Source organism: Lissotriton vulgaris, chromosome 1_1, assembly GCF_964263255.1.
Source record: "Lissotriton vulgaris chromosome 1_1, aLisVul1.2, whole genome shotgun sequence".
In the NCBI taxonomy this organism is placed as follows: domain Eukaryota; kingdom Metazoa; phylum Chordata; class Amphibia; order Caudata; family Salamandridae; genus Lissotriton; species Lissotriton vulgaris.
Window position 1 is genome coordinate 797,381,222 of NC_141685.1, and position 27,346 is coordinate 797,408,567.

General features: G+C 42.3%; 1 protein-coding gene across 3 annotated transcripts in view; it reads left to right on the forward strand.

Annotated features, from left to right (window-relative positions):
- Positions 1 to 27,346, forward strand: part of ASTN1 (astrotactin 1) — a 666,610-nt gene that overhangs the window by 591,548 nt on the left and 47,716 nt on the right. For all 3 annotated transcript variants that reach the window (XM_086956551.1, XM_086956560.1, XM_086956570.1), the window contains 3 exons: positions 793 to 981; positions 11,261 to 11,529; positions 26,387 to 26,520. In XM_086956551.1, the coding sequence (XP_086812677.1) occupies positions 793 to 981; positions 11,261 to 11,529; positions 26,387 to 26,520 (592 nt within the window). The remainder of the gene's footprint in view (positions 1 to 792; positions 982 to 11,260; positions 11,530 to 26,386; positions 26,521 to 27,346) is intronic.

The following is a 27,346-nucleotide window of genomic DNA, read 5'->3' on the forward strand; positions in this document are numbered from 1 at the left end:
TAGGATTTGGAACAATACATAGTCTGTACTTGTGGTGCTTGTAAAATTAAGCTGCGACAGATCGCACTGCATTTTAAAACGCTGAAATTGGAAACTCTACATCAATATTTTTTCTAAAATAAACGCTTTTTAGATGATACAGGTAGGTACCTCAGGTTCGCTGCAGTCTGTTAGTTGCACAAGCACAGCTTAGGGCTGCTCAGGGTCCCATCTTTGACTCTTCACAATGAGGGGTCGGAGGTCATTATGCAGGAAATGGTTTTTCTGGGTGAGGAGACACCCAAATGTCCTGTTTGTTGGTGGTTGTCCTATAATGCTGGAGGTTAGCCGAATTATAAGTAATTGACGTTTAGGCACGGGCTACAGTATAGGAAACTAAAGTGATCTGTCCAAGTCTCCACAATTTGTCAAGTGAGGAAGCCAGGATCAAATCATACCATGCTTGAAAAAATAGCCCATGGGGGGCCTATTTACTAGATTTATGGCGCAGGGCAAGACAACAAGTTACCTTGGTGTGTTGCCCCGCATCACAGGCAAAGTGCAGGAATGCGCCGTGTTTACCCAGCGATTTGCCCTGCTTTGCATTATTCATTTTTTTGTAGACATTCAAAGCCATGCAAAGTGGCCTTGCATTGTTTCATAAATATGATTTAGAAGTTTGCTTTGTGCATGTACCACGTTGCGTGGTGTGAGCATGACGCAAAGCTCTCATAAATATGCCCCTAGTCTTATTTCTTCATTCACGAATCTCTACAAATTCTAAGTTTTCTCTTGTCCTCTTGTCTTCTGCAGCCTTCAGCCATGCCTTGCACTCCCTGGACGGGGCAACCTCCCGCAGTGATTTTGTGGCGCTGCTCGACCAGTTTGGCAACCACTACATCCAGGAAGCTCTATATGGGTTTGAGGAGTCGTGCTCTATTTGGTACCCGAACAAGCAGGTGGAGCGTCAGCTCCGGCTAGAATACGAGGATATCAGCAAAGGTAAAGACTTCATTGGAAGAATAACAAGAGCAATCTCTGTGGAAAGGATGAATGCGTGAATGTGTGCTCTCACCTGCCCAACCCCCCCAATTCCAGCTTCACCCTTCAACATCCTTAAGATAAGGAAAGACTGAGGGCCATATTCATGACCCGGTTTGCGTTGCTGTTGCACCACACAAGGTGGTGCAACAGCAACGCAAACATAAAGTCATATTTTTGGAGCCCCAAAAAGCAACGCATGGCTTTGAATTATTTAAAAAATATGGAGCAATGCAATGCAGTGAAAATCGTTGCGTTGCATTACTCTGCGCAAGGGAGGCATTCCATGGGCGTTGCGTGGGTGTTCCCATGCAACTATCTTGGTTTATTAAACATTCCCAGAATTACCAAATCTAGTCAACCAGGGAATGCGCCAAAAAGATGAGCCTCCCAAGGTCAGACCTAACGAAGATATTTATTTTTGTTTCTCCTCGTTATTTCCTCGGCACACATAGAAAGAGGAAAATGCCTCTCAAGATTAATTTTGTACAGGAAGTTGTCCCTTCCTGCACAATAACAATCCCGCCTACTACACAGGGTGCAAGAGTTCCTGCATTGGTGCTAGGCTGCAAAAATGGCACCAGCACAATGAGAAAGGACAGGAATGTGCGCTATTCGATAAATACGCCTTTCCCTGTGACACAGGGCAACAAAGTAAGGTGACTTGCTTACCTTAGCCATAAGGGTCATAAATATGGCCCTGAGTCTTTCCAGCAGAGAGTCAAACTAGTAATCTGCTGGATGCATGCAGGTCTGTGTAGGAGGTACATTAACTTATTGAACTATCCCATATGGGTTGTAAACAGTAACCCTCGGGTTACATGCTGAGCTCGGTATCAGGTGCATTTGCCTAGAAAGAAGGGAAAAATAGCAACAAGGGATAATTAAAGCAGCACTTCCTCACTAGTCACTACGTACAAGCTCAACAAATCTCTAATAGTATTGTTGCCCACCTCCAAGGTCCGCTGCCAATGGACTTGACAGTAAGATTACAAAAAAACAAGGCACAGAGAGGCAACACAAACAGCATTAATTGCACAGGAAAAAGAAATCTTTCTGGAGTCTTCGGTATGAATGATCTTTCATTTAATGTTTTCAAGAACATGGGTGCAAGACGCATACAGATGCAACCAACACGTTTCACCCTGAATAGGGCTTCATCAGGGCAATGTATACAATATGGTATCTTTTGAGATATCTCAATCAGCTTCCTGTTCTTCTATCGTTTAATAAAAACTCAACATTTCTGATGCGTGTTCGAATGTCGAGAAAGTTTTGCAACTGGAATGGTCACATCCCATATAACCGGTGCAATGTTTGCTCTGATATGCAAAATTGCACTTACAATATGAACAACGTTATTCATGGAGTAGAAAGCTGGCCAACCAAGGTGTTGTCAGTACGCTTCAAGTTTGCGTAAGCGTTGGCTGCATCTGTATGCATCTTGCACCCATGTTCTTGAAAACATTAAATGAAGGATCATTCACACTGAAGACTCCAGAAAGATATATTTTTCCTGTACCATCAATGCTGATTGTGTGGCCTCTCTGTGCCTTGATTTTTTTGTAATCAGGTGCTTTAGCCCACTGCACCCCTCTAGGATATATCCAGCACCACTTGAATTACACAGTATAAAAGGTCAAATTATGCGGCTGGACTTTCTACGTTATGCAGCACAAAAAAAGCGAATGTGCGTCCATATTCCACACATTCTATGGCAGTATTATGTTGCTCTTTTCTCATTTCAACTCACATTTATACAAAATGGATCACAACGCTAAGCAAAGCACAAAGGTCTCTTTGTAAAGAATAGTATACACCTTCACCGGATTCTGTTGAAAATGGTATTCACCAACAAATAATGGTTTTAGCTTGTACAATAACATAAGAGCGCCATTTTATTAAGGCCTTCACTTGTAAACTTCGAACATGTATATTACACATGTATAATGTTAAGTGTGTCATTAGGAGGCACTGTAAAAGTCAATTGTTCTTATAAAATAAGTAAACTGTCAGGGATGTTTCTGTATTATGATTTATAACTATTTTGAGAACAGCATCTGTGGCATTGCCTGAATTTAAATGAATGATGAAACAAAATATTTACATGACACAGACAGAACTTTTTCCTCCCTGGAATACATTTAGTATGTAAGAAATGTTTTCCTGCGGCAAACAAAAGCCGGACCCAATGCACCAATTTGGGGCAATATTCTACACTGGGCAAATGATTCACCTAAATAGGATTTTTGTAAAGTGTCTGCCACTGCATTGCACCAAGTGTACCAGAATTCTGTATTGGTAATTATTGATCCATTTGAGCTTGAAACACTTTTTTTGGTTCAAATCTGAAAACTGTGCGGCAAATGATGCAAAACACAGTAAGTGCAGTAAATCCATATCTCTACAGTATATGCCACGGCTATGCTTAATATGAGCTGGTGGTTTCAGGTGGAAAACCCACACTTAGAGGCATATTTACAAGCCCCTATCACCACAGGATCGTTATGTAGCTACGTTTGGGCTAGATGTAGGTAAAGTACATTTACCGATTCTAAAATACCGAATTTTACCGATTCGGTATTTTAGAATCGATAAATGCAATGTAGTAAAAAATTCGGTAAAAGTTACCGAATCGGTACGATTCAGTATTTACCGAATCAGTATTTACCGATTCGGTAATTCCCAGTCATTCCTATGGGCCTGGAGGCCCATAGGAATGAATGTGAATTACCGAATCGGTAAATACTGATTCGGTAAAATAGGGAAACATTCAAGGGTGGCAGGGTGTCACATTGACACCCTGTTGCACCCCTGAATAGTGCTTGTGTGCACATGTGGCACACATACATGCCCTAAGGGCATGTATATCTGCCACATGGCACTGTTGAAAATGCACAGATTTGCATTTTCAGAGGTATTCGTTATTTACCACCAACTAATAGTTGGTGGTAAATAACGAATCCTAAAAGCACATGAGCACTCTTTAAAATGCTTCCTATATGCCATTTACCGATTCGGTAAATTCCGAATCGGTAAATAATGATTCGGTAAATACAGAATCGGTAAATACCGATTCGGTATTTACCGAATCATCCCCTACATAGGAAATGGCCCAATACTGGTCGGTAAGGCTGAAATTTACCGAATTTCGGGTTTACCGACCGGTAATAGGCCACTTACATCTGGCCCTAAGCCTTAATTAGAAGGCGGCGTTAAACCACTTAACGTGGCTTAACGTTGCCTTGTAAATAAGGCACTCTTTTACTCTATACTTAGTGTGAAAGGTCTGGGCAATGGGTGTTGCGGTTTGTATTCTGCCGCAACACCCATTGATTTTGACGCAATCCCATATTTACAAGGGTGGCATAAATATGGGGCAGTGTCAAAATTAGGATCAAGGAAAACCTGGTCTTAAAATGGAGAAACAAGGAGAAATTATTTATTTCGCCTCAGTTTTGATGTTTCTATGTGTGCTGCATTGTGCAGCACACATAGAAACAGAAAAACGGCATGTATGATTGTTTATGTGCAGGAAGGTGTCCCTTCCCGCACATAAACAATCATTAAAAAAAAATGACAATTTTCAACTTCTGGAAGGGGCACCTCCCTGCACATAAACAATCATTCATCCCGATGCACGCAACCTTGCACTAAGGTGCAAGGGTGCCTACATTGGCGCAAGGCAGTTTAATTTAGTGCCAGCGCTAGAGGAAACGCAGGGGTGCAGCTTAGCTTTCTAAATATGGTGCATCCCCGCGTTTCAGAATGACAGAGCAAGGCATTAGCAGGATTTGATTAATGCCACACTCCGCCATTCAGTTGTACATATGCCCCTTATTTTTCTCATCAAACTTTGATCCTGGGCAAAAGAGAGAAAACATAAAAGGGGGGACCAAGAGAAAGATGACAAAACAGGAAAGAAAGCAAGGTTGAAAAGATACTTGAAATAGTGAGCTAGAAGAGCATTGAAGGTATGGTGGTGAGTGAAAAAGGAATGTTGTGAAATCAAGACTATGCAGCCTTTGTTTTCAGCATCCTCAATATTCAGGAGCGTTGGCCGCAGGCTTCTGAGCAAAACCTTGGGCCCTAGCACTTATTCTTTTACAAATTAAAAGCTGAAATCATATCATTCAAGCTGTATTTCAGGGAGGGCATATGTATTTTAACAGAGGCCTCTGCAGAAGGTGCATTAATTTGCTTTGCGGACATTCCATTTTATACCTCTGTCTTCTTTTGAGATGTGGTTGCCAAAACTACAATATGTGAAATCTGAATTATTTTAATTGCATTTTAATTTATTCTTTTTGCCACTTCTTACAGATTATTATTATTTTTTTATATCTGTAGCTTTAGTCAGCTTCACACATGATTTGTAGTTTTAGTTTAAGTTTTATTCCAGATGTTTCATTTTAGTTATGATTTGTAGCTTAATTTATGATTAGTAGTTTTTTTTCTTTAGATCTTTAGTTTTTTGTCAGTTTAATTGATATTTTCCAGTTTTAGTTAAAGTTTTATTGTCGCTTTGAAATATGTGCCAATTTAAGCACAGAGTTGTAAATTTGGCTGCAGTTCTATTCGTAATTTGTAGAATTAGTGTCAGAGATAATTGTTACTTGTAGTTTTAATTCGTTTTATTCGTGATCGTTAATGTGAGTGTTGAATGTTAGCTTTAGTTTTAATTTCTTTTTTTATTACTGGGCATTATTTTAGCATTCTTTTATTGATTATTTGTAATTTTAACATTAGTTAAACTGATAGTCAGCTGTGTTCTAACTGAGAACTTTATGGTTTCATTAACTTGATGATAATGACTTTAGTGCCAGATTTGTGTTGTTTTCGTTTAATTATTCTATTCATGATTTTAATTGTATTAGCTTTGAAGATGACTCATAGTTATATTGTCAATGTATCTAGTTACATATTGTTATTTTTTTATATTTACTGTGCATTCAGTTTTCAACGAACTTTGATGATTATCTTTAGTGCCACGTTCTACATGAAAATTGTAGCTTTGCATTCATTGTCATTGTTCAAGTTCTGTACATTTTGACAATGATATTTAGTTTTAGTGATAGCGTTGGTGATGATTTGTATTGATTCTTGACAGAATTGCCACAAATAATTGTAGTTTTTATTAAATTATTGATCTGTTTTTTGTATCGGTCTTATTGCCTTTAGTGTGGAGTCAATGTTACTGATGCATTGTTTTAGTTTTGCTTCTAGTAGTAAGCTTCAATTTTCCTCTACATTTAGTGATGATTGGTAGATGTAATTTTCCTTTTTAATGAATTTTATTAGATTTTCTCTAATGATTGTTACTTTTCAATAATTAGTATTTTTTTATTGGAGATAGTGATATAGCAATGGCATGAATGCAATGTGCAGTGGCGCTCTGTGTTTGGAACACAGAATTACGTGCCATCGCATGCCCAATTCAGATGCAAGGGTACACATCTACAAAAGTCGAAGTATAAAATGTAAAAGATTATAGTTTAATCATTTTAAAAGTAGACAAGTATTGATGGGAAAAATAAATAAACAGATAGGGTAGTCTAGGTTTTCCATCACCTATTTGTCCACGTATTCAAATCATCAGAAATGTACAGATTTTTAATCTTCAAGACATTTTACTGATTTTAGTTTAAGTTGTTTATTTTTTAATTTCCGTGTATGCAAAATACAAGAATGTAGTATATGAAAGAAAACGTGTTACATATCCAAAATATTACAGATTGGAAATGAAAACATAAAGTTAGAATCTGCTTTATTGCGTACAGTAGAACACCATCATCTCATCATAGACAATCAGCCCTTTAGTGTCTCCATCACATTCATATGGAGCAGGGTGGTTTTATTTTTATTTGAACTCTCACTTGAGGTTGGGGTAATGTGCTGGGAGCCATGTAACAGAGGCTGGGGGAAACAACGTAAATGAGAGTTAAACGACTGATAGTTGGGGGGGGGGGAAGAGGAGAGAAAATGGGCGTAGGGGGCATCCAGGTACCATCTGCCATGCAATAGGGTGTGTGTGTGTGTGTGTGTGTGTGTGTGTATATATATATATATATATATATATATATATATATATATATTTTTATTTTTTTTCGGCATAGAACGTCGGCAGCAGCATGCAGCAGCGGCAAAGTAAACAAAGCAAACCCAAATCTGTGAATGTGGTAAGTTTATTTCAGTAAATCGCTCATCACCACTCCGCCATGACGCGTTTCGGTGCCAACAGCACCTTGATCACATGACATTCGCTAGAAGGCGGGCGTGCTCATTTTAAATTGCTTGGAGCCAATTAAAATAACGTCATAGACATAAAAGACGTATATTGCAAAAAATTACTGCATAAATGCAAAGATGTATATGTACACATAAGTAGGGCAATGTTGATACTCATATAGTTTTACACAATAGAAATAATAATGGGATTGGTAAAATTGATGAGATATGTGCAAAATCATGCTGTGCAAATGAATTTAAAATTCAATAAATAAATGTATAAATACATATAAATATATACTCATAAATTTTTTTCAGAATTCATGTATATACATTCACACATAATTGATTAATTCTCAATAACAGTAGTAGGTTAAAAATAAATATAAATAACCAATTTGCTAAAAGCTTAAAACCCTTTGTTAAAAGAATTCTATACTGCCTGAGACAGTGCATGATACGGGAGCGGTCGTTGCATAATGCATATGCCGCTCCTACTATGTACCCATTGTACCTACTAACATATACAATGCAAAAGAAATATTATATCACTTAACTACTCCAAGCTAATTGTGCAACCCCGTGAATATTAAAGAAAATGTGATATTAAAATGTGATATTTGGTCTGAGGCAGATACTATGTTCTTGAAATAAAGATATGCTAGAGTTAAAAATAGAATATAGACTGATTGGAGTTACAAATAAGTATAGCAGTCCTCCCCTGCATTGAGTCCATTTGGGCTCTTAGTGTCGAGTAAGATAATATGTCTTGTTTCCAATCTGCGCAGTAATAGATCACGGTCCCCACCCCTTCTCTGGGGAGGGACTGTGTCTATCACGAAATAGCGCAAATCAGCAGCCTTTTTATTGTGCATTAACTCAAAATGTCTTGCTACCGGAAACGTTGTGTCTCCATTTGTGATGGCCCTAAGGTGTTGGAGTATCCGTTTATGTACTTGTGGCCTTGTACTTCCCACATAACGTAAGCCACAAGGGCACTCCAACACGTACACAGCATATTCGGTACGACACGTCAACTTATACCTGATGGTAGTCGGTATTTTGTTGAAAGGCGTAGTGTATTCCTTCTTACTCACTCCATTCTTGCATGCTTGCAAGTTGGACAGCGTAAGAACCCTTTGCTCTTGTCCATCCATGGAATCTCGACTCGGGTTTCAGGACTGCTAGAAACCAGACAACTGCCCAAAGATCTTGCCCGCTTATAGGCAATCAAGGGAGCCCCCTTAAAATGATTACCTATAACTGGATCACTAGAAATTAGTGACCAGTTGCGTTTAATAATATTTCTGATGGTACGGTGCTGGTTATTGTAAGTTAGAATCAATCTAGTTATATTCTCCTCCTGTGGTTTAGTTGTCTGTAAAGCAGTGGAACTTGTTACAGTGGTTGTATTAGGGGCAGTGGCAGTGATGGTTAATAATGAGGCTCTTGGTTGTGAATTAGCACGATTCATAGCCCTCATTATCATCTTCTGACTATACCCTCTTTCTTTAAATCTAGCCGCACATTCATGCTGTGCTGACAAACAACCTTCTTCCGTACTACAAATCCGCCTGATGAGGAGCATCTCGCCGTAGGGTATACTGTTGATTAAGTGGACAGGGTGGTGGCTGCTGGAATGGAGGATACTATTACCAGCTGTTGCCTTTCTAAATAGCTTGGTTTCCAGTTTTTCTCCATTTACAATAATTTCCACGTCAAGAAAACGAATGGAAGTATCACTGATTTGGCTGGTAAAATGAAGATTCATATTGTTTACATTTAGACTATCAATGAACCCCTTAGCTTCCTTTAGACTTCCATCCCAAATTACAAAAAGGTCGTCTATATACCTTAACCAGGAAATAACTTTGGTAGCCATAATTTCCGAGTAGTTAACCGATAGGACCTGCTCCTCCCAGTACCCCATGTGCAAACAGGCATAACTGGGAGAGAAGCAGGCCCCCATCGCTACTCCTCTAGTCTGCTGGAAATATTGCTTCCCAAATAGAAAAAAGTTATTTTCCAAACACAAGGTGATCATATCCATGATCATACGTGTATGAGTTTTACAGTGATCTGGCCTGGCACTGAGATAGTGCTGCACAGCTCTAAGGCCATCCCTGTGGTGTATGCTGGTGTATAATGCAGACACATCTAATACTATCAGCAGGTAGCTTGATTTCCATTGCACATCATACACTTTTCTAAGAAAGTCACTTGTGTCAAGTACATAAGATGGTAAAGATTTTACAAAGTTTTGGAGAAAATAGTCCACATATTTGCTTGTGTTTTCCAGTATACCATTGCACGCAGAAATGATTGGACGCCCTGGTGGCACAGTATTGTTTTTATGTACCTTAGGGATAAAATATATGACAGGAGTGATAGGGTTGTCATTTTTCATGAATTTAAATTCATCCATCGTGATTACTCCAGCACTTCTCCATGCCATAAGTTTGGAATGTATTAGATTTTTTGACATCAATACCTCATTGTGATCTGCCCTTCGATAACATGTGCGATCATTCAATTGACCCATCGCCTCATCTAGATACATTTGTAAGGGCCACAAAACAACATTACCACCTTTGTCAGATTATCTTATTACCACCTTTGTGTATATATATATATATGCGCTTGTAGTAGGTATTTCTTCTTGTGCAGGCCTTTTTATGATCTACTGCCACTAATTGCACAATATAAGACACTGTACCTACTATGGGGTGGGCTAAAGTCCAGTGAGAGAGGGTTTAGGGAATTATGCAGCATGTAGGTGGTCCTGAAAATCATCTCTCCTCCACCCTCACTTCTCCCCCTCCTCTTAGCTCTATCCCTTCCGATATGTGCTCTATAATCCATCCTCAGCTGTACATCTCAGCACTCCACTGGCCTCCATCCCACCCTCCCCTGATAAGTGCATTTTTCTTTCTGTGCCCTTCACTCATCTCCTCTTTGTCCTACACTATATTCCTCTTCTAAAACCCTCTCTCCTCTACAACCCATTCATGTAAGTCATACAGCCTATTCCTACTCTCCCCTGCAACCCACTCTTCCCCTGCCCTGCACTTTACCTCCATCCTGTGTCACAACTCACTCTGCACCATGCACGCCTCTCTTTTTTGCCTTTGTCACAGCATTACTCTACCCTGCATGCTCTGTCCCCGGCTTCATTCCCTCTGTCTGCACCTTCTTCCTCTATGATCCATCTGTCCTTGGCCCACCTCTTCCTATATCTATCCTGCACCCCTTCTCACTAATCCATCTCCCATTCAGCGGCGCATTTTGTCTGTGGAGCCAAAAGAAGTGATTGATTAACACCCATATTGATTTCTATTGGCTGGCTTCCCATTGAAGTGAATTCAATATATAAGATTGCTTCTATCACCCATACAGCCATACACACTTCCACTCCGCGCTACCTGGCCAACAAACTCAAAATAACAGGCGGCTCCAGATCTTCACTCAGTGGTGAAAATCTACTACTCCAACCTCTCGCTTTCAAAAGGGAAAGACTTATAGTACAATCCTTCTCAGGTATTGCAACTAGAACTTGGAACTCGCTACCTCCAAACGTTTGCACCTCTGCATCCTTCTAGTTTTTCAAAACAGATCGTAAAAATCTCCCCTTGCAAAGACACTTTGATCAATAACTCTCCTCGCCAAGCTCTCCAAAAGGCACACACACAACTAATGCCAGGTCATGGCACTGATTGTTCATGACATTCACGAGAGCTACTAAGACCCTCTGTGTTATGTATTTTGCTAACCGTAATCTCTCCACCTTTTCCTAATATGTAATCTTCAGTGAATATGTAATTTATTAATCTGTAACTTTCACCACGAGTAACTGTTGTGCATATAAGTATTGATACCTACTACCATGATACTCTGTTTCCTTATGTAACTTACTTTAGTATATTGTAAAGCGCTCTGGGTAAAGTATGCACCATATATAAAATAAATAGTTTGGCTCCCCATTTATCAGTCTTGCTGTTACTTTGTCCCTCAGGGAACTCCCCGTCAGACGAGTCCGAGGAGCGCGAGCGAGAGCCCAAGGTACTCACCTTCCCAGAGTACATCAACAGCCTGCTGGAGGCGGGCACCAAGAGGATGGCAGCTGGGGTGCGCATGGAGTGCCAAAGCCGTGGGCGCTGCTCCTCCTACTGCCAGCTCTGCCACGTCACCTCCAACCCCGACATGCCTGCGGAGCCCGTCCTGCTTGAGGTCACCAAGGCTGTGCCCATCTACGAACTGGTCACCAACAATGCCACACAGAGGGTAAGGAAGGTGCCAAAGCATGGGTGTAGGGTGGTGCATACAAATGCAGACTGAGAATGCACAGATAGAGGGCGCTCGTATAATACACACACATATTGTAATGATTGTGGAGAAGTGTGGCTCAATGGTTAGAGCGCCAGACCCTGATGCAGAAGTCTAGCCCAGGACCAGGGTTCAATTCCCACCTCGGCGGGTCTTGGGCTCAATTTCCTCAGACCTGATAATTCTCACCTCGGTGCCTATTCTAATCATGGGTCCCACTTTGCAACTCTGGGCAATAGCTTGCTTAATTTCCACAACGGCCCCAACAATGCTAGGATGCCTGGCTTCACCTTGGGGGTGCCCAGGAGTGGGCACCTCACAGGGAAAAGCCAGGAAGGGTTCCACAGCGGTATGCTTACAAGCGCCGAGATACCCTCATGGGTCGATTCGTGCGCTATTCAAGTACTACTACATTTACATTTTTTACATTGTCTTTTTTCATATAACTGTATGGTGAATTATCCTGATTATCATCTGATCTTCTGTATGCAACATTTATACACTAATAAAGAAATTAAAAAAAAACATTATAAGGATTTCACTGGCCAAGTATTGATACCAGCCCCAAATCCGCGAACAGTCAGATGATAGACATTATCTGAGTTCCAAGAGGCAACTCTTGATTGCCTCTTTGACAAACTCTAAGCAAAACCTTGCAGGAGATAATGGCTGTAACTGAGATGAAGCAAAAGACAATTCAAATATGGTTAGGAAAGTATAATTCACTTTCCCTTGGTCTATGTCCACTCTCTCCCTGCTGCTCAATTGTGCTGTCTCTTGCCTCCAGACCCCGACATCCTCCTTGGGAGGTTCGAGGCTGCTTCCCGCTCCTGCTGCCCGCTCCAACTTTGTCCAGACTGCCTGCAACCACTGTAACTTTTCTCAGCTATTCTATTTCTTAATTTTTCCCTGTTGTGCCACTGTTATTGTTCCCATCCGTGTCTTGCTCTAATTCCACCACTGTTTTTATTTTGTCGTGCCTGCCTGTTCCTTTCACCTTTCGACGCTGCTGCCCCTGCAGCCCCTCCCCTGAAATTCCCCCCGGCATTCCCCTGCTCCCGCCTCCCAGCCTCTACTCCATCCCACCTCCCCTACTTAATGGCACACAGAAGGCCCGCCAAAGGCAAGCCCATCTGTGCCCGTCCGCGACTCGACCGCAGCCAGCGCCAGGAACCCTGGACCTCCCACTACCCATTGCTACAACATCACCACCCTCCTCGCATTCAACCCTGGAAGACTTAGAGGATGCCAACAGGCCTTGCCGAACACGACCCAAAAGCCAGTTCTCCTGCCTCCACTGCCGCCAGACCCTCACCGTTACCCCGGCCTCCAACAACGCTGACGCCAGCATCGGCGACACACTGAAATGCATCCTCCTAAATGTATGCTATGTACACAAACACGCCATGGAAATCTGGAACCTACTCAACTCTCTCTCACCCGACATTGCCTTCTTCACAGAAACCTGGACCAACGCATCCACTGACCCCAACACCAGCACCGCCATCCCAGACAGATACAAGATCCAGAGGAAAGACCGTCCCAACCACCCGGGAGGGGGCCTTGCCATTGCCCACAAGAGCACCCTTCACCTCACCATCTAAAACCTTTCCCTCCGCCGAACACCTGCACTTCTAGATCCAGACCACCCCCAAAGCCACACTCCGAGGAACCCTCGTCTACAGACCCCTGGCCCCCGAACATCCTTCGCCACCACCATCACCGAATTCATCGCACCCCACGCCATCGCCTCAACAAACTACATACTCATTGGAGACGTGAACTTCCACCTCAACAACCCCAGCGACCCCAACTCTACTATCCTTCATGACAACCTCGCCAGCATCAGACTTAAACAACTCATCAACACACCGTCCCACAGAGCAGGACACAACCTCGACCCCATCTTCGCGGCAGGACACAGTATCTAGGACCGACCACCACTGTGTACACTTTGCCATCAACAAACCCAAGGCACCCAGACCAGCCCCACACCCACCACGAAGGAGCTGGAGCAAGGTTACCGACGAGCAACCTAGCTCCATCCTCACCCGAGACAACCACACCTGAGCACCCGACGCAAACAACGCAGCTAGAGAACTCCACACCTGGATCTCCAACTGGGCAGAGGAGCTCGCCCCGCTACGCAATCCCAACAGAAAATGCCACAGGAAAGACGCCTGGTTCACCACCGCTCTCCAAGAAGCCAGATGCACCTGCAGATGCTTGGAGAAGAACTGGAGAAACACCAAGACAACATAAAACCACACCACCTACAAGGACGCCATGACAGACTACCACACAACCAGATAAGAGCCACCAAGAGGAACTTCATCCACAACAAAATCCTGGCCAACTCCACCTTCTCCAAGGAACTTTTCAGTGTCATTCAAGAATTCACCAACCCACGCAGCGAAGCCACAGACATCACCCCATCCCAAGACCTCTGCGACAAGCTTGGAACCTATTTCTATCTCTAGATCAAAAACCTCTACGACAACTTAATTGACCAGGTGCCACAGACGGCCACGACCCCCAGAAACACCAGCCAGTCCGCCATCTCCAACTGGACACTGATCACAACTGAAGACACCACCTGGACCATGAAAAGCATCCACTCGGAGGCCCCCACAAACCCAGCCCCCCTCACATCTACCACAGAGCTATGGCCGCCATCACACCCGAACCACAACGCACCATCAACACCACCTTCAAAACAGGTACCATCCCAGATGACTGGAAGCGCGCACCCTGCTCAAGAAGCCTACAGCTGACCCCACCAACCTCAAGAACTATCGGCTCATCTCGCTCCTCCCCTTTGCAGCCAAAGTTGCAGATAAAACAGTCAACAGGAAACTGACACAATTCATTGATGAGAAAGCCATCCTTGAACCGTCCCAATCCAGATTCCAAAGCAACCACAAAACAGAGACTGCCCTACTCGCCGCCACAGACGACATCCGCACCCTCCTGGACCAAGGCCAGTCCACAGCTCTCATCCTACTCGACCTATCAGAGGCCTTGAACACCGTCGCCCACCACTCACTAGTCGCCAGACTACACGACGCAGGCATACAAGGAACAGACCTGGACTGGATCTGATCATTACTCACCTGAAGAAGCCAAAGGATCAGACTCCCACCCTTCCTCTCGGACCACACGAAAATCACCTGCGGAGTTCCACAGGGTTCATCACTGAGCCTCACCCTCTTCAACATCTACATGGACCCCCTCACAGCCATTGTCCGACAACACAGCCTCAACATCGTATCCTACTCCGACAACACCCGGCTCATCCTCTCCCTCATCAAAGACCCCACCACTGCCAAACTCAACTTCCAGAAAGGAGTGCAAGACGTTGCAGTTTGGATGACCAACAGCTGCCTGAAGCTGAACGCCGAGAAGACAGAAGTCCTCGTCCTTGGTACCACCCCTTCTGCATGGGACAGCACCTGGTGGCCGATCACCCTCTGAAGTCCACCTACCCCCTTAGACCATGCCAAGAACCTCAGCATCGTACTCGACTCATCACTCACCATGAACCGACAGGTCAATGCCATCACCTCCAGTTGCTTCAACACCCTCCGCATCTTCTGCAAGACCTGAAAGTGGATCCCGCAAGTGGATCCTCCCTGAGTCAAGGAAGACAGTCACCCACGCACTCATCACCAGCAGACTGAACTATGGAAACACACTCTGTGCTGGAATCAACAAGTCCCTACTCTGCAAACTCCAGACAGAAAACGGCCACCAGACTCGTGCTCGGCATCCCCCAACACGAACACATCAGCCAACACCTACTAAGTCTTCACTGGCTCCCCGTGGAGAAAAGAGTCACTTTCAAAATCCTCACTCATGCCTACAAATGCCTACACAACACCTCAATGACAGAATCAGCTTCCACGTACCCAAAAGAAACCTCCGATCTTCCAACCAAGCACTGGCCGAAACCCCGTGCATCCACAGAGCCAGAGAGGCGGAAGAGCCTTCTCTCCCTTTGCAGCCAAGACCTGAACCGACAACAGATGCTCCCCCTCTCGGAACACCTTTAAGAAGACCCTCAAGACCTGGCTCTTTGGCTAACAGTTCTGCTAACCCCCCACCCCCTCAGTGCCTTGAGACCCTCACGGGTGAGTAGCGCACTTACAATCTCCTGATTGATTGATTGTTTTTTGCTAAAGGCCACACGCCCTTACAATTAACCAATAACACCAATAGTCCAAATACAGAAGCATAGGAGCAACAGTTGTAATGCCTGACTTCCCACAATGCCTCCTTTCATGGAATAAGGGATAAATGGTTCCCGAGCACAGATAGATTTCTTATAGTTTTTAGAGAAAAGATGTCCTCTATTAAGCCAATAGTCTTTCAAGAGTAAGCATGGGTGAATTTGCGAATTTGCGAACTCGCAATCCGCAAAATCTCGCGAATTTGCGGATTTTTTTTTTGTGTTCGCAAGGATTTCTGCCAGTTCGCAAGGATTTCTGCCAGTTTGCGAGGGTTTTGTACCAGTTCGTAATTGCGAACCTACATGTCGGCTCGCAACGGTCACGATTATGTTGTTTCTACGTCTGGTTCATCATCACAGGTTCCCAGAACCCTCTGTTTCACCCCTGCCACCCTCTGTTTCACCCATGCCATCCTCTGGTACATCAATGCCACCCTCTGGTTCATCATCACTGTAGATTATGGGGGGAAAAAGCAAGCACACCTGCCTGCTTCAACTGACATGAATTAATTTGGGGTTGATTTATTAATGTGTCACTGTTTTAAAATTCCAGTCTGGCACCTGCTTCCTTATCTGTAATTTGCTTTCTGTTGCAGATCAAATGTCTCAACGGTATATATACGCCAATTCCAGAAATCAGTAGTTTTCCAAATAGAGAATTTTGAACTCTATCTATTCCTTTTGTGGAGTCCTTCAAGTAGATAGATATATAGATGTATTCTAGGAGAGTACTCCCCACCACATTAGATGCGTCCCATATTCATTAGTAGAGTAGTCTGGAATTGGCGTATATATACCGTTGAGACATTTGATCTATATGCCCTGAAGAAGTCATTTGGGTGACTGTGCCCCATGACGAAACACGTGTTGGCTCTGTTTTTTCACTGGCTACGTTTTATAAATATTGGAAGACTGATGAAGATTTCTCAGATGTGTGACGAGAAAAGATAAAGAAAATACAAAGAACTAATTGATCGGACTCTTGAAAGACTATTGGCTTAATAGTGGACATCTTTTCTCTAAAAACTATAAGAAATCTATCTGTGCTCGTGAACCATTTATCCTTTGTCCTTGAATCCTCTGGTTCTATAGAAGATTCCCCTTGGGGACGCAGGTGGCCTCTTTCCCCTGTTCCCTTGAGCCATTACACTTGAAGAACACCACACCGGTTGCAATTGCGCAAACATTACCCAGCCACCATTTGTTTTGTGTTGTCCTTTCATGGAATAATGCTGTCATTTATGAGTCGTCCTGACTGGTATTCCTAGCCATGATGGCACTCTGGCTGATTCTGTGTGGTATGGTATTTCCAGATTCTGGATTACTGGATCCGCAAATACTGGGCCTATTAATACCGGGCCCAAAAAACTTGGACTAGGTCATACAGTGCTTGATTTATACTGGTGTTTTCGGCACCCACACATTTCTTAATCCTGACATTTATTTTTGACAATCCACCACATGGTGGCGCTGCCTGTCTATTTTTAGTGGAGCAACATCAGAAACAGATTGCAACAATGGATTATACATAAAAAACATGTAAATATCAGGTTGGGCAGGCCATTCTCGTAGCCTGGCAGCTTGGCATTTTTATTGGGTGAGATGGAAATTTTGAAATTGTTCTGTTGATTGTAGACATTGATGACGCTGGCATTTGTCAGATCTAGATGGAGCTGTGGGCGGTGCAATGTGCTGTGGTCTCTTGTAAAATAGCTTGGGCTCTATCACTTATGTTTTTTTACAAATTAAACACTGGTTCATACCCTGTGAAACCGCAGGCACTAACTGTGGGATAAGGTCCAGCCCAGCTCCCGTCCGGCCCATAGCAGAGCTGGGAACAGCTACCATTCTCCGCAGCACTGCTGTGCTCTTCACCTCCCTAGAATATTAATTGGGTCACATTGTTTTGCACTATTTCCCATTAAACTAGCAGCAAACACAGCACAAATCGATCAATTCTGTGTTTTGCACCATTGCAAACTGTATATATACATGACCTACCATGATATTGAAGTCAAGGTGTGGAATTGGTTGATAACCCTACTTGCGCCATGGTATTGCTATCAAGTGTTCAAGAAGGGTAAGTCTGGGAGTGTGAGGTGCAATAATGAAACTTGGATCTGTATCCCATAAAGGCAGCATTGTAGGGTCCAAGTTAAGGCACAGCCTTTTCCACAGTTGTGGGCTCAATGGTGTGTTAAGTAGTTGAAGAGCGGCTGAAGCAGTGCTGTTTTATCACAGTAGGCAGTGGTAAATCGTTGCTTGCCACAGGAACTATAAGGGATGTGCTGCATTTGTCTGGAAATGTAGCCTCATTAGCTGACACATCTAAAGTGAAACAAGAATATAGGACAAAAATCAAAACATCACATAGCATATCTAAACAAATTAGTCAAAACAAAGTACAACACAACAAAGTAATATTGCAAATATGTAGCCCAAAAACACAGGAGCACATAAAAAACAAAGCAGAACACATCACATCACCACTACAACAAATTTCCACACAGCAATGTACAAAGATGTTCTTATCATATTATCAGCTCCAGAAACATTCTGTGCCTTATTTACTATATGTTGACTCACAGCTGTGCAGCAAGCCTTCCTGCTACAATGCTGTGTGTCAAATCTACAAGATACGGTGCATTCTTGTCCTTCTCCCCAGCACCGGCATACAAACAGCAGTCGAGCGCCAATGCAGACACCCTTGTGCCATGTGCAAGGGTACCTCCGTTGCAGGGATGATTGTTTTTGTTCATGAAGGGACACCTTCCTGCACATAAACAATCATTACAGGTGATTTGCTCCTTCTATGTGCGCTGCAATGCAGCTCACTTATGAGCAAAATACTGGAGAAATAAAGGGATTTTCCCCCATAGCGCCATTTCAAGTCAAGAATAACTTTGGGGCATATTATCAAGGACAGGCGATACATTATCGCCGCTTTTATCGGCAGGAAACTGCCGATAAAGTGGCGATAATGGCCTTGATAATATGCTCTATGAATTCCAATTGAAGCCCATGTTAAATGTGAACACATCTAACATGGGCTTCGATTGGAATTCATAGAGCTTATTATCAAGGCCATTATCGCCGCTTTACCGGCAGTTTCCTGCCGATAAAAGCGGCGATAATGTATCGCCTGTCCTTGATAATATGCCCCTGAATTTGGTCAAAATTAGCCATAAAAGTATAACATACATGAATCACATATGGAAAGTTTATATACATAAAAGTCCAATAAAACCATATAAATCACATATATTAAAAAATTCCAGACAGGTTTAAAAAACAATTCCTAAAGGGAGATGCCAGAATTTGATTACATTTCGTATCGTTTCCTTTTTGATAGTGCCATCCTGTTAAAATTTAAAACAGCCTTACAGGTTACGTAAGTAGACAAATATAACAAAAAGTTAAAACCCTCCTGAAAGTTACATTATCTGATGTCTTTTGAGAGTCGTATAAGAAACTGAGCTCTTGGGACCTTGTAAAGTGCACACAAAAGGGTAAAGTGCAGGGTGCTTTGTTGGGACAGGTTGTTCCTGTTTAGGAAAGGCCCCTAAAAAGTGCAATGTGCAAAGCCTAAATCTGGTCAACAAAAATCTAAATTGTGCTTTCCTGATAAAAGACAATTAAAATTGCTGATATAAAAAAGTCTGCTCAGTGTGAAATAGTCGCCTTGCTGACTAGCGGCGATTATCAAGCTCAGCGCGATATGCATTTTTTAATAAATTGTGTGCTTATATCTATACTGTTAGGGTTGTCAAAAAAATTCCCTAAGCCAATTTCATAAAATGTTCTTTTCACAAAACAAAGCCATGGAATAGCCTCGGCATTATCCAATAACACGCAATCCTTAATAATTTCTCTTGTGAGCTTTAACTCCTCCGTCAGCCAGACTTTCGCCCAGAATATCAATGGGGCGCTGTTTATTCGATCCGAAATAAAATCAACCCCTACCTCAGAATGACAGAGTACCATTGGGGCCCTATTTGGGATCATCAGTAATCTTTCCAGGAAATTATTCTCTAGGGTTTTGAGTTTCCAACTTTTTTGGTGACCCCATACTCCCGCCCCATATGTGGCAGTAGACAGGCATTTTGATTTGTATAAGGTTATTAGGTCCGCTATGGGCTTAAGGCCCAGCTTACATGCAAAGAGGAAAAAACCTTCCACAGCACGGCTAGTATTCTGTACCCTAGATATAATGATGTGTTCCCAAGTCAGTTTATTATTAAAAACATGCCCTAAGTAAATAAACGTCAAAACTTTATCAATTGTCTATCCCTCCACCATGAACTTTCTAGATTAGGTATGACTTGGTCCACAGACCATGACATAAGATTTAGTAAAATTAACTTTTAAGTCTAGAGCTAACATAAAATTTGTGAATGTGTTCAAAGACTTCTGAAGACTATTGGCAGTTAAAGCCATTAAAACTGTGTCGTCCGCATATGACAACAACGGTATGGGCTTGCCCCCTATTCTAGGGAAGTCTAGCTCCTGCTCTTTTAAGGCTGATTCTAGGCCATTTGCGTACAAATGGAAGAGGAATGGGGCCAATATGCACCCTTGACGGACTCTCTCTGTAGAAACAATGGGCCCTGTCCTTTCTCCCTTGGGTCCAAATCTTATAGCTACTGTTGTGCCTACATGCAACCTACACAATAGGGTGATCAAAGGCTCATCAAAGCCCATATCGCCCATCATACCCCACAATTTGCTCCTATTAACGGTGTCAAACGCACTGGACAAGTCCATGAAGGCAAGGTGGATAGATCCCTTCCTTGCCTTCATGTACTTGCACATAATCAGTGCCAAATTAAGGCACTGTTCGTTTGTCCCCATTCCTCTTCGAAACATATATTGAGTGGGGGACATTATACCTTTGCAGTCTTCCCAGGTTTCAAGGCGTGCTAAAATTACCCTCCCCAATACCTTAGCCATGGGGTCAATTAAGGAAATCGGCCTATAACAGGCCGGATCCTCCTTCTTTCCCTTTTTATACACGGGGACCACTATGGCCTCTTGCCATGATGTTGGAATAGGACCCATTATTGCAGCTCTAAAAACATTAGCTAGGAGAGGGGCCCAGAGTTGAATATTACTTTTAAATAAATCAAGAGGGACACCATCGGGGCCTGGGGCTTTTAGATGTATTCCTCTCTGTAGGGCCTCTTCTACCTCACTCACTGTAAGAGAGGCACTCGGTGGATTTAATTGCTCTCCCTGAGTTAGTTCCTGACTAATGATACCATTCGGGTGAAAATCTTAGTGTAGTGGGACTCCCACACATTCCCTGGTATCAGAGAGTCCATAACCCCTAGGTCTTTTGAAAACAATGGGCGGTTAATTACCTCCCAAAAGCACCTAGAGTCTTTGAGCACACTTGCTCTCTCTAGGTCCTCCCATGCCTGCTCCCTCAAATCCTGCTTCCTCTTTGCCACTATGCGCTCATAAGACTCGCTTGCACTCCTATTTAAGACTGTATCTCGCGGGTTTGTGTGTAATGCCTTCTTTTAAATCTTTATTTGCACTTGTGCCCTCAGTATTGAACCATTTGACTTCCATTGATTCCCTTGGTGGTAGTGGGTTCAACAACTTATTTGAGAGAACCCTACACATTTCCCGAAATCCCTGTATAACCATCTCAGGGGGAGGCGTGATCCAGGCATTCAAAAAAATCACTTAAATTAATCTTTACAATCTTTTCCTCAAATTGAGTGGGGTTTGCCTTATACCACGTCATTCTTACTCCTTGATTTGGGTTATACTGGAGGGGGCGGCTGTCACCTTCAATCTCCTGGGCAGCTACAATAAGGGAGGCAGTGAGAGGATTATGATCACTGACATTGTTTGGCTACATTGTGACACAGACTACAAGGGAGGCATATTTCCTAGATATTACCATAAAATCAATAACACTTCCAGTGCCTCTGCTCATATAAGTGGAGTATTGAATTTCTGAATTATCCACCAGATCATTCACAATAAACAAACCATTCACAATGACAATATCATTTAAGGCATCTCCTTGTGGAGTATGTATAAAATGGGGGGATCACTGAAATAATATCGAGGGACAAAATATCGACTTGCCAAAATATCGTGGACAAAATATCGACAGTCAAAATATCGAGTTTGTATCTACAAACAGGTAAGTACAAAAATATCGAGTACAAAATATCGTTAACAATAATATAGATGTAAAAAATATCGACTTTATTAAAAACAGTGTTAAATTAAATTAATATTACATTTTAATTACTAAAATATACTTAAAAATAGTTAAATTAAATTATAATAATTAAATAATAAATGAAAATAATAAAAATAATTTTTTACAATCTTATTTGTTGACCCTGAACCCTAAAATATACCCCTTTACCCAAAAACCCAAAACTGACCCTGAACCCTAAAAATACCCCTTTAGCCAAAAACTAAAAACTGACCCTGAACCCTAAAAATGCCCCTTTACCCAAAAACTGAAAACTGACCCTGAACCCTAAAAATGCCCCTTTACCCAAAAACTGAAAACTGACCATAAACCCTAAAAATGCCCCTTTACCCAAAAACTGAAAACTGACCCTGAACCCTAAAAATGCCCCTTTACCCAAAAACTGAAAACTGACCCTGAACCCTAAAAATGCCCCTTTGCCCAAAAACTAAAAACTGACCCTGAACCCTAAAAATGCCCCTTTACCCAAAAACTGAAAACTGACCCTGAACCCTAAAAATGCCCCTTTACCCAAAAACTGAAAACTGACCCTGAACCCTAAAAATGCCCCTTTACCCAAAAACTAAAAACTGACACTGAACCCTAAAAAAGCCCCTTTACCCAAAAACTGAAAACTGACCCTGAACCCTAAAAATGCCCCTTTACCCAAAAACTGAAAACTGACCCTGAACCCTAAAAATGTCCCTTTACCCAAAAACTGAAAACTGGCCCTGAACCCTAAAAATGCCCCTTTACCCAAAAACTGAAAACTGACCCTGAACCCTAAAAATACTCCTTTACCCAAAATGTATCAATATTATTTAATTACCAAATAATTATTAATTAACAATAATAATAAAGTAAATATATTAGCACATTAGCTGTAATTATTTTAATAATTAATATTATTTTTTCCCAATTAATTACTTAACAATAACACAAAATTATATATATTAAAATGTACTCTAATTAATGTAATTAACTAATTATAATTAATTAATTACCAATTAATTACTAATACAAAATATGTACAAAATTATATTAATTAATTAACTAATTATTATTAATTAATTATCAATTAATTATTAATTATAAATATTTACAAACATATATTAATTAATTAATTATTATTAAATTACTTCCCACCCTATTCCCCTATAAACCCACAACCCGCTACAGAATTACATTACGCAATTATTAAAAAAACAAAATTCATTTAATAAAATATTTTATAACATTAATACACACTTTTCACACATATTTTACATAAAAATACACTATAAAATATTATATATTATTAAAAATTCGATATTTTTGCTATCTATATTTTACACAGTCGATATTACTTCACTTACCTGAAAAACGATATTTTTGTAGTCGATATTATGTCCAGTCGATATTTTGTCCAGTCTATATTTAAAACTCGATATTATGTCCAGTCGATATTTTGGAGTCGATATTTTGTCTGTGCACCAAAATGGGGTAATGGTTGCCCTTGAATATCTGTTAACCCACAACCCCTATCTGAACTATGTCGACATAAAGTACAATTAAAATCACTGACCCAGTAGATACACAGAGGCTGCCACTTCCCTGTAATCTTTTCAATCTCCTCCTTGAGGTTTACAATAATGTTAGTTCTATTTGGGTCGAAAACATTATAATAGCAATTAATTAAAAGAATTTTGACCTGAAACAAGTTAAAAATCAATATCAATTGATACCATGGTGAATTAATAACAGACTTAACATTGATAGACCCATATTTAAGAGAGATCAGGATCGCCAGTCCTCCTTTTGCTCTCCATGCAGGTGAGCCAATTGCATGAACATTAAGGGACCGATAGCCATTTAGTTCGATATTCTTCCTAAACCAGGTTTCCAGGGTGCAGATAACATGGAAGGTTTTAACGTATTTTAGCCACATTTCATCATCCAGTTTCGAACGAATACCTGCAATATTCCAGGAAACAATTCTAAGGGGATTAGTGTTATGTGGCCTTAATGCTGGGGCCTCCCTATTACTAACGATCTCAACATCTGGGACAAAACCCCCACCTCCTAGGTTAGCTCAGATAGGGTAAGTGAAGGGGCCATTTCCTGATGACCGCTCATCTATGCTAGTAACAACTTCTGATGTCATGTATGTAATATGATCAGCAGAGTGAGACCCCAAACTATTCTCTTCTGTTCCTGTTACTGAACAGTTAGAGTCCCTGACTAACAGTTTGTGTGGGTCTACTGGTAGTCAACCATTATCCGATAAGCCTGATAAGGCTTCAAAGCGATTTGTGTGATGCCATGTGGGAGGCTGAAGAAGAGGGGTTTTATTCTGGGAGAGCAAACCAGGCCCATTGCTCCTTTGGTGGGGGGGATAAAAAAAGGCCAAAGAACAGGCCCGTATATTTCCCATAGAGGAGTCACTGAGGGCTTGGTCACTAAAGTGAGATAAGACAAATTCTGCCCATCTCCTAAAATAAAAATTCAAGATCACACAATCGCCTGTTGTGTCTTTCCGTGTTTTTCCTAACCTGCTCAATCGTCTAGCGCCATTCCTACGTGTCCCCGGGGAAGGCACAGGATTCTGTGCATTCACATGTTTACAACACTTTGTGAATCTGGCAATAGGTCTGGTTGCATTCATGTTGGGTGGGAACACCCACAGCAACCCCCATAGAACGCCCCTTTCATGCAGAATATTGTGTGAAAGGGGCCCATATTTACAAGGTCATGAAAGTCACACAGGGTGACTTTGCCTGGCCTTGTAAATATGGACAGACACAAAGTGCGGCTGGTGTGTCTAAACATGAGACTCACCGGCGGCAAAACGGGCTTGTAAATGAGGACCTCTGTTTCTGTAATATGGTAGTAAAGCTGTTTGAAGCAAGCATTGCCTCATCTCACAATCAAGGACATGAAATAAAACGCCATTCAAAAATGTTTTTTTGCCTGACTCTTGCTGTTCAAGTCACTGAATGTTCTTAAATACCTCGAAAGAACAGACATAGATTTGTGCAGCAGCGCCCCCTGGTGTTTAGTTTGTAGTAAGGCACTGGGTATTGATCTGAATGCAGAAAATGTCAGCTAGTGCCCACTCGAAGACATTTGAAGCTCAATGAGATTTTTCTGGGGTAGTGGAGTAAATCACTCGTCCAAAAGTGGTCAGTTTATAAATGGCATTGAGATCTTATCGCGAAGGCGATGCTAAGACAAGTAACATTAGCATATAATAGGTGCTGCACCAATGATATCTAACCCAGTGGCTTATTAAATATGCCATATATTATATCATTATTAACAAAAAAGTCTTACTTGCACAGGCAGCATCACATATAATGTTACAATGCATGCAATTACAATGCATGCTTTTACAATGCAGTCTTTACATCGCAACTACCATTACATTGCATGATTTTATAACGCATGCCATTACAACGCATTAAAAAAAACTACCATTACAACGCATTCAATTACAATGCATACCATTACAACGCATTACATTACAATGCATAATACTTTTAGGACAACAGTAGGGTAAGTGTTGGATAGTGCAGGGGTAAAAAATTCCTATTCCCACTCCAGTGAATGTAACAGTAGGGAAAGTGTTGGATAGTGTAGGGGTAAAAATTACTGTTCCCATGTACCCCAAAACCCATACCCATCCTAATACTACAAAAATTTCCATTACGTTCCTTATAATGCGTTGTAATGGCATGTGTTGTAATGGTATGCATTGTAATGGCATGCATTGTAGGGACATGCATTGTAATGACACGCATTGTAATGGCATGCGATGTAAAGGCAGTTGCATTGCAACCGTTGCGTTGTAAAGGTAAGTCGTTGTAATGACTGCGTTGTAATGGATGTTTCCCGCAGCAGCCCGTGCAGGTAAGAGCCATGGGATGGTGTGGCCGGGTGGGGTGATTTTGACAGACGACAATGATGGAAAATTAATTATTTATTTAATTTTACCTCAAGGTCGTCTGTCGAATCCTTCCCCCCCTCCAACCCAGCGCTCTCGTTTTACTTGCACGGGCCACTGCAAGTCCCTTGCGCCACTGATGTGTCACTTTGTTAAAATGGGAAAAAATTACGTTTGGTGGCGCAAGGAGTTTGTGAATAAGCCCCACCCCTCGTTGTGGATTTTGATGAGGTCTGTGAAAAACGCTGGCCCATTAGAGGGTGATGCACTGTGACGGGCTTTGGTCTGAGTCTTGGATAGACAAACCAATATAGTTTCTTCATTCACTGGTTAGGCCGAAGGGAAATGGGGAGGAAGGTGACTGCCTATGTTGAAGAGCACATGAAATGTGAAGCGCTGTGCTTACTGTAGAGTGTAACTGGCTCTTTCCTCCATCCTCTCTCAGTTGCTGCAGGAGGCCATGCTGAGCTCGCTCTGGTGCTCTGGAAGTGGAGACGTCATTGAAGACTGGTGCCGCTGTGACGCAAGTGCCTTCGGCCTGGATGGTCTGCCCACCTGTGCGCCCCTGCCGCAGCCTGTGTAGGTCATGCGCATGCTGCCTCCTTCTCCCATCTCCTGCGTTCTAACTGCTTGCTCCTCTACCACTATCCCATCTTTCCTACCACCTGGCTACTGTTCTCTCCACCTACTTGTCGTTTCCTTTTCACTACTATCCCCTCTCCCTTTGTACTAACCTACCTGACTGGTATCTCCATCTCCTATTGCCAGTCTCCCACTGCGCATTGTCTTTTCCCTCCCAGCCAACTTCTCTCTTTACCCACTGTCCTTTCCTGATAACCTTTTGTTCTTTCCTTTCCCCTTGCCTACTGATGTTTCCCCATACCACCCAAATGTCAATGATCTCACCATGTGCACCTGGCACAAATTTTCAAATTAGCCTCAGACTGCAGGAGACCATCAGTGTCATATCATGAAAATACCCCCCCCCCCCACTGCAGAACACATTGAGGTGCCCTGAGTCTCCCATATCTCACAGATATTCATTGGCCATGGGCTGGATGGGGCGGGGGGCTGTGCCGCAGGGGTTGTGGGGGCCTGTATTACGCCACTGGAGGCCCTGCTTATAATGGGACCATGGGGTCTTAGCTTTATGATGGCAGCTTATCCAACACTGCAAGCAACCCCCAAGGCAGCAGCCTACAGGGGAAAGCCAGAGTGGCTAGTAGAGTCCTGCTGGCAGGGAAGATGGTGCGGGCTGAGCAGGAAAGCATGGCACCTGCTTGCTAGATGGAGGGCCTGGCAGACCAGTATTATGCTGTTGAATAAGGGCATCAATGGACACAGGGTACAATGGCAAGAGGGTAATCTCAATAGTGCAACAAGGGGTAAAGCCCTCAGGTAGATG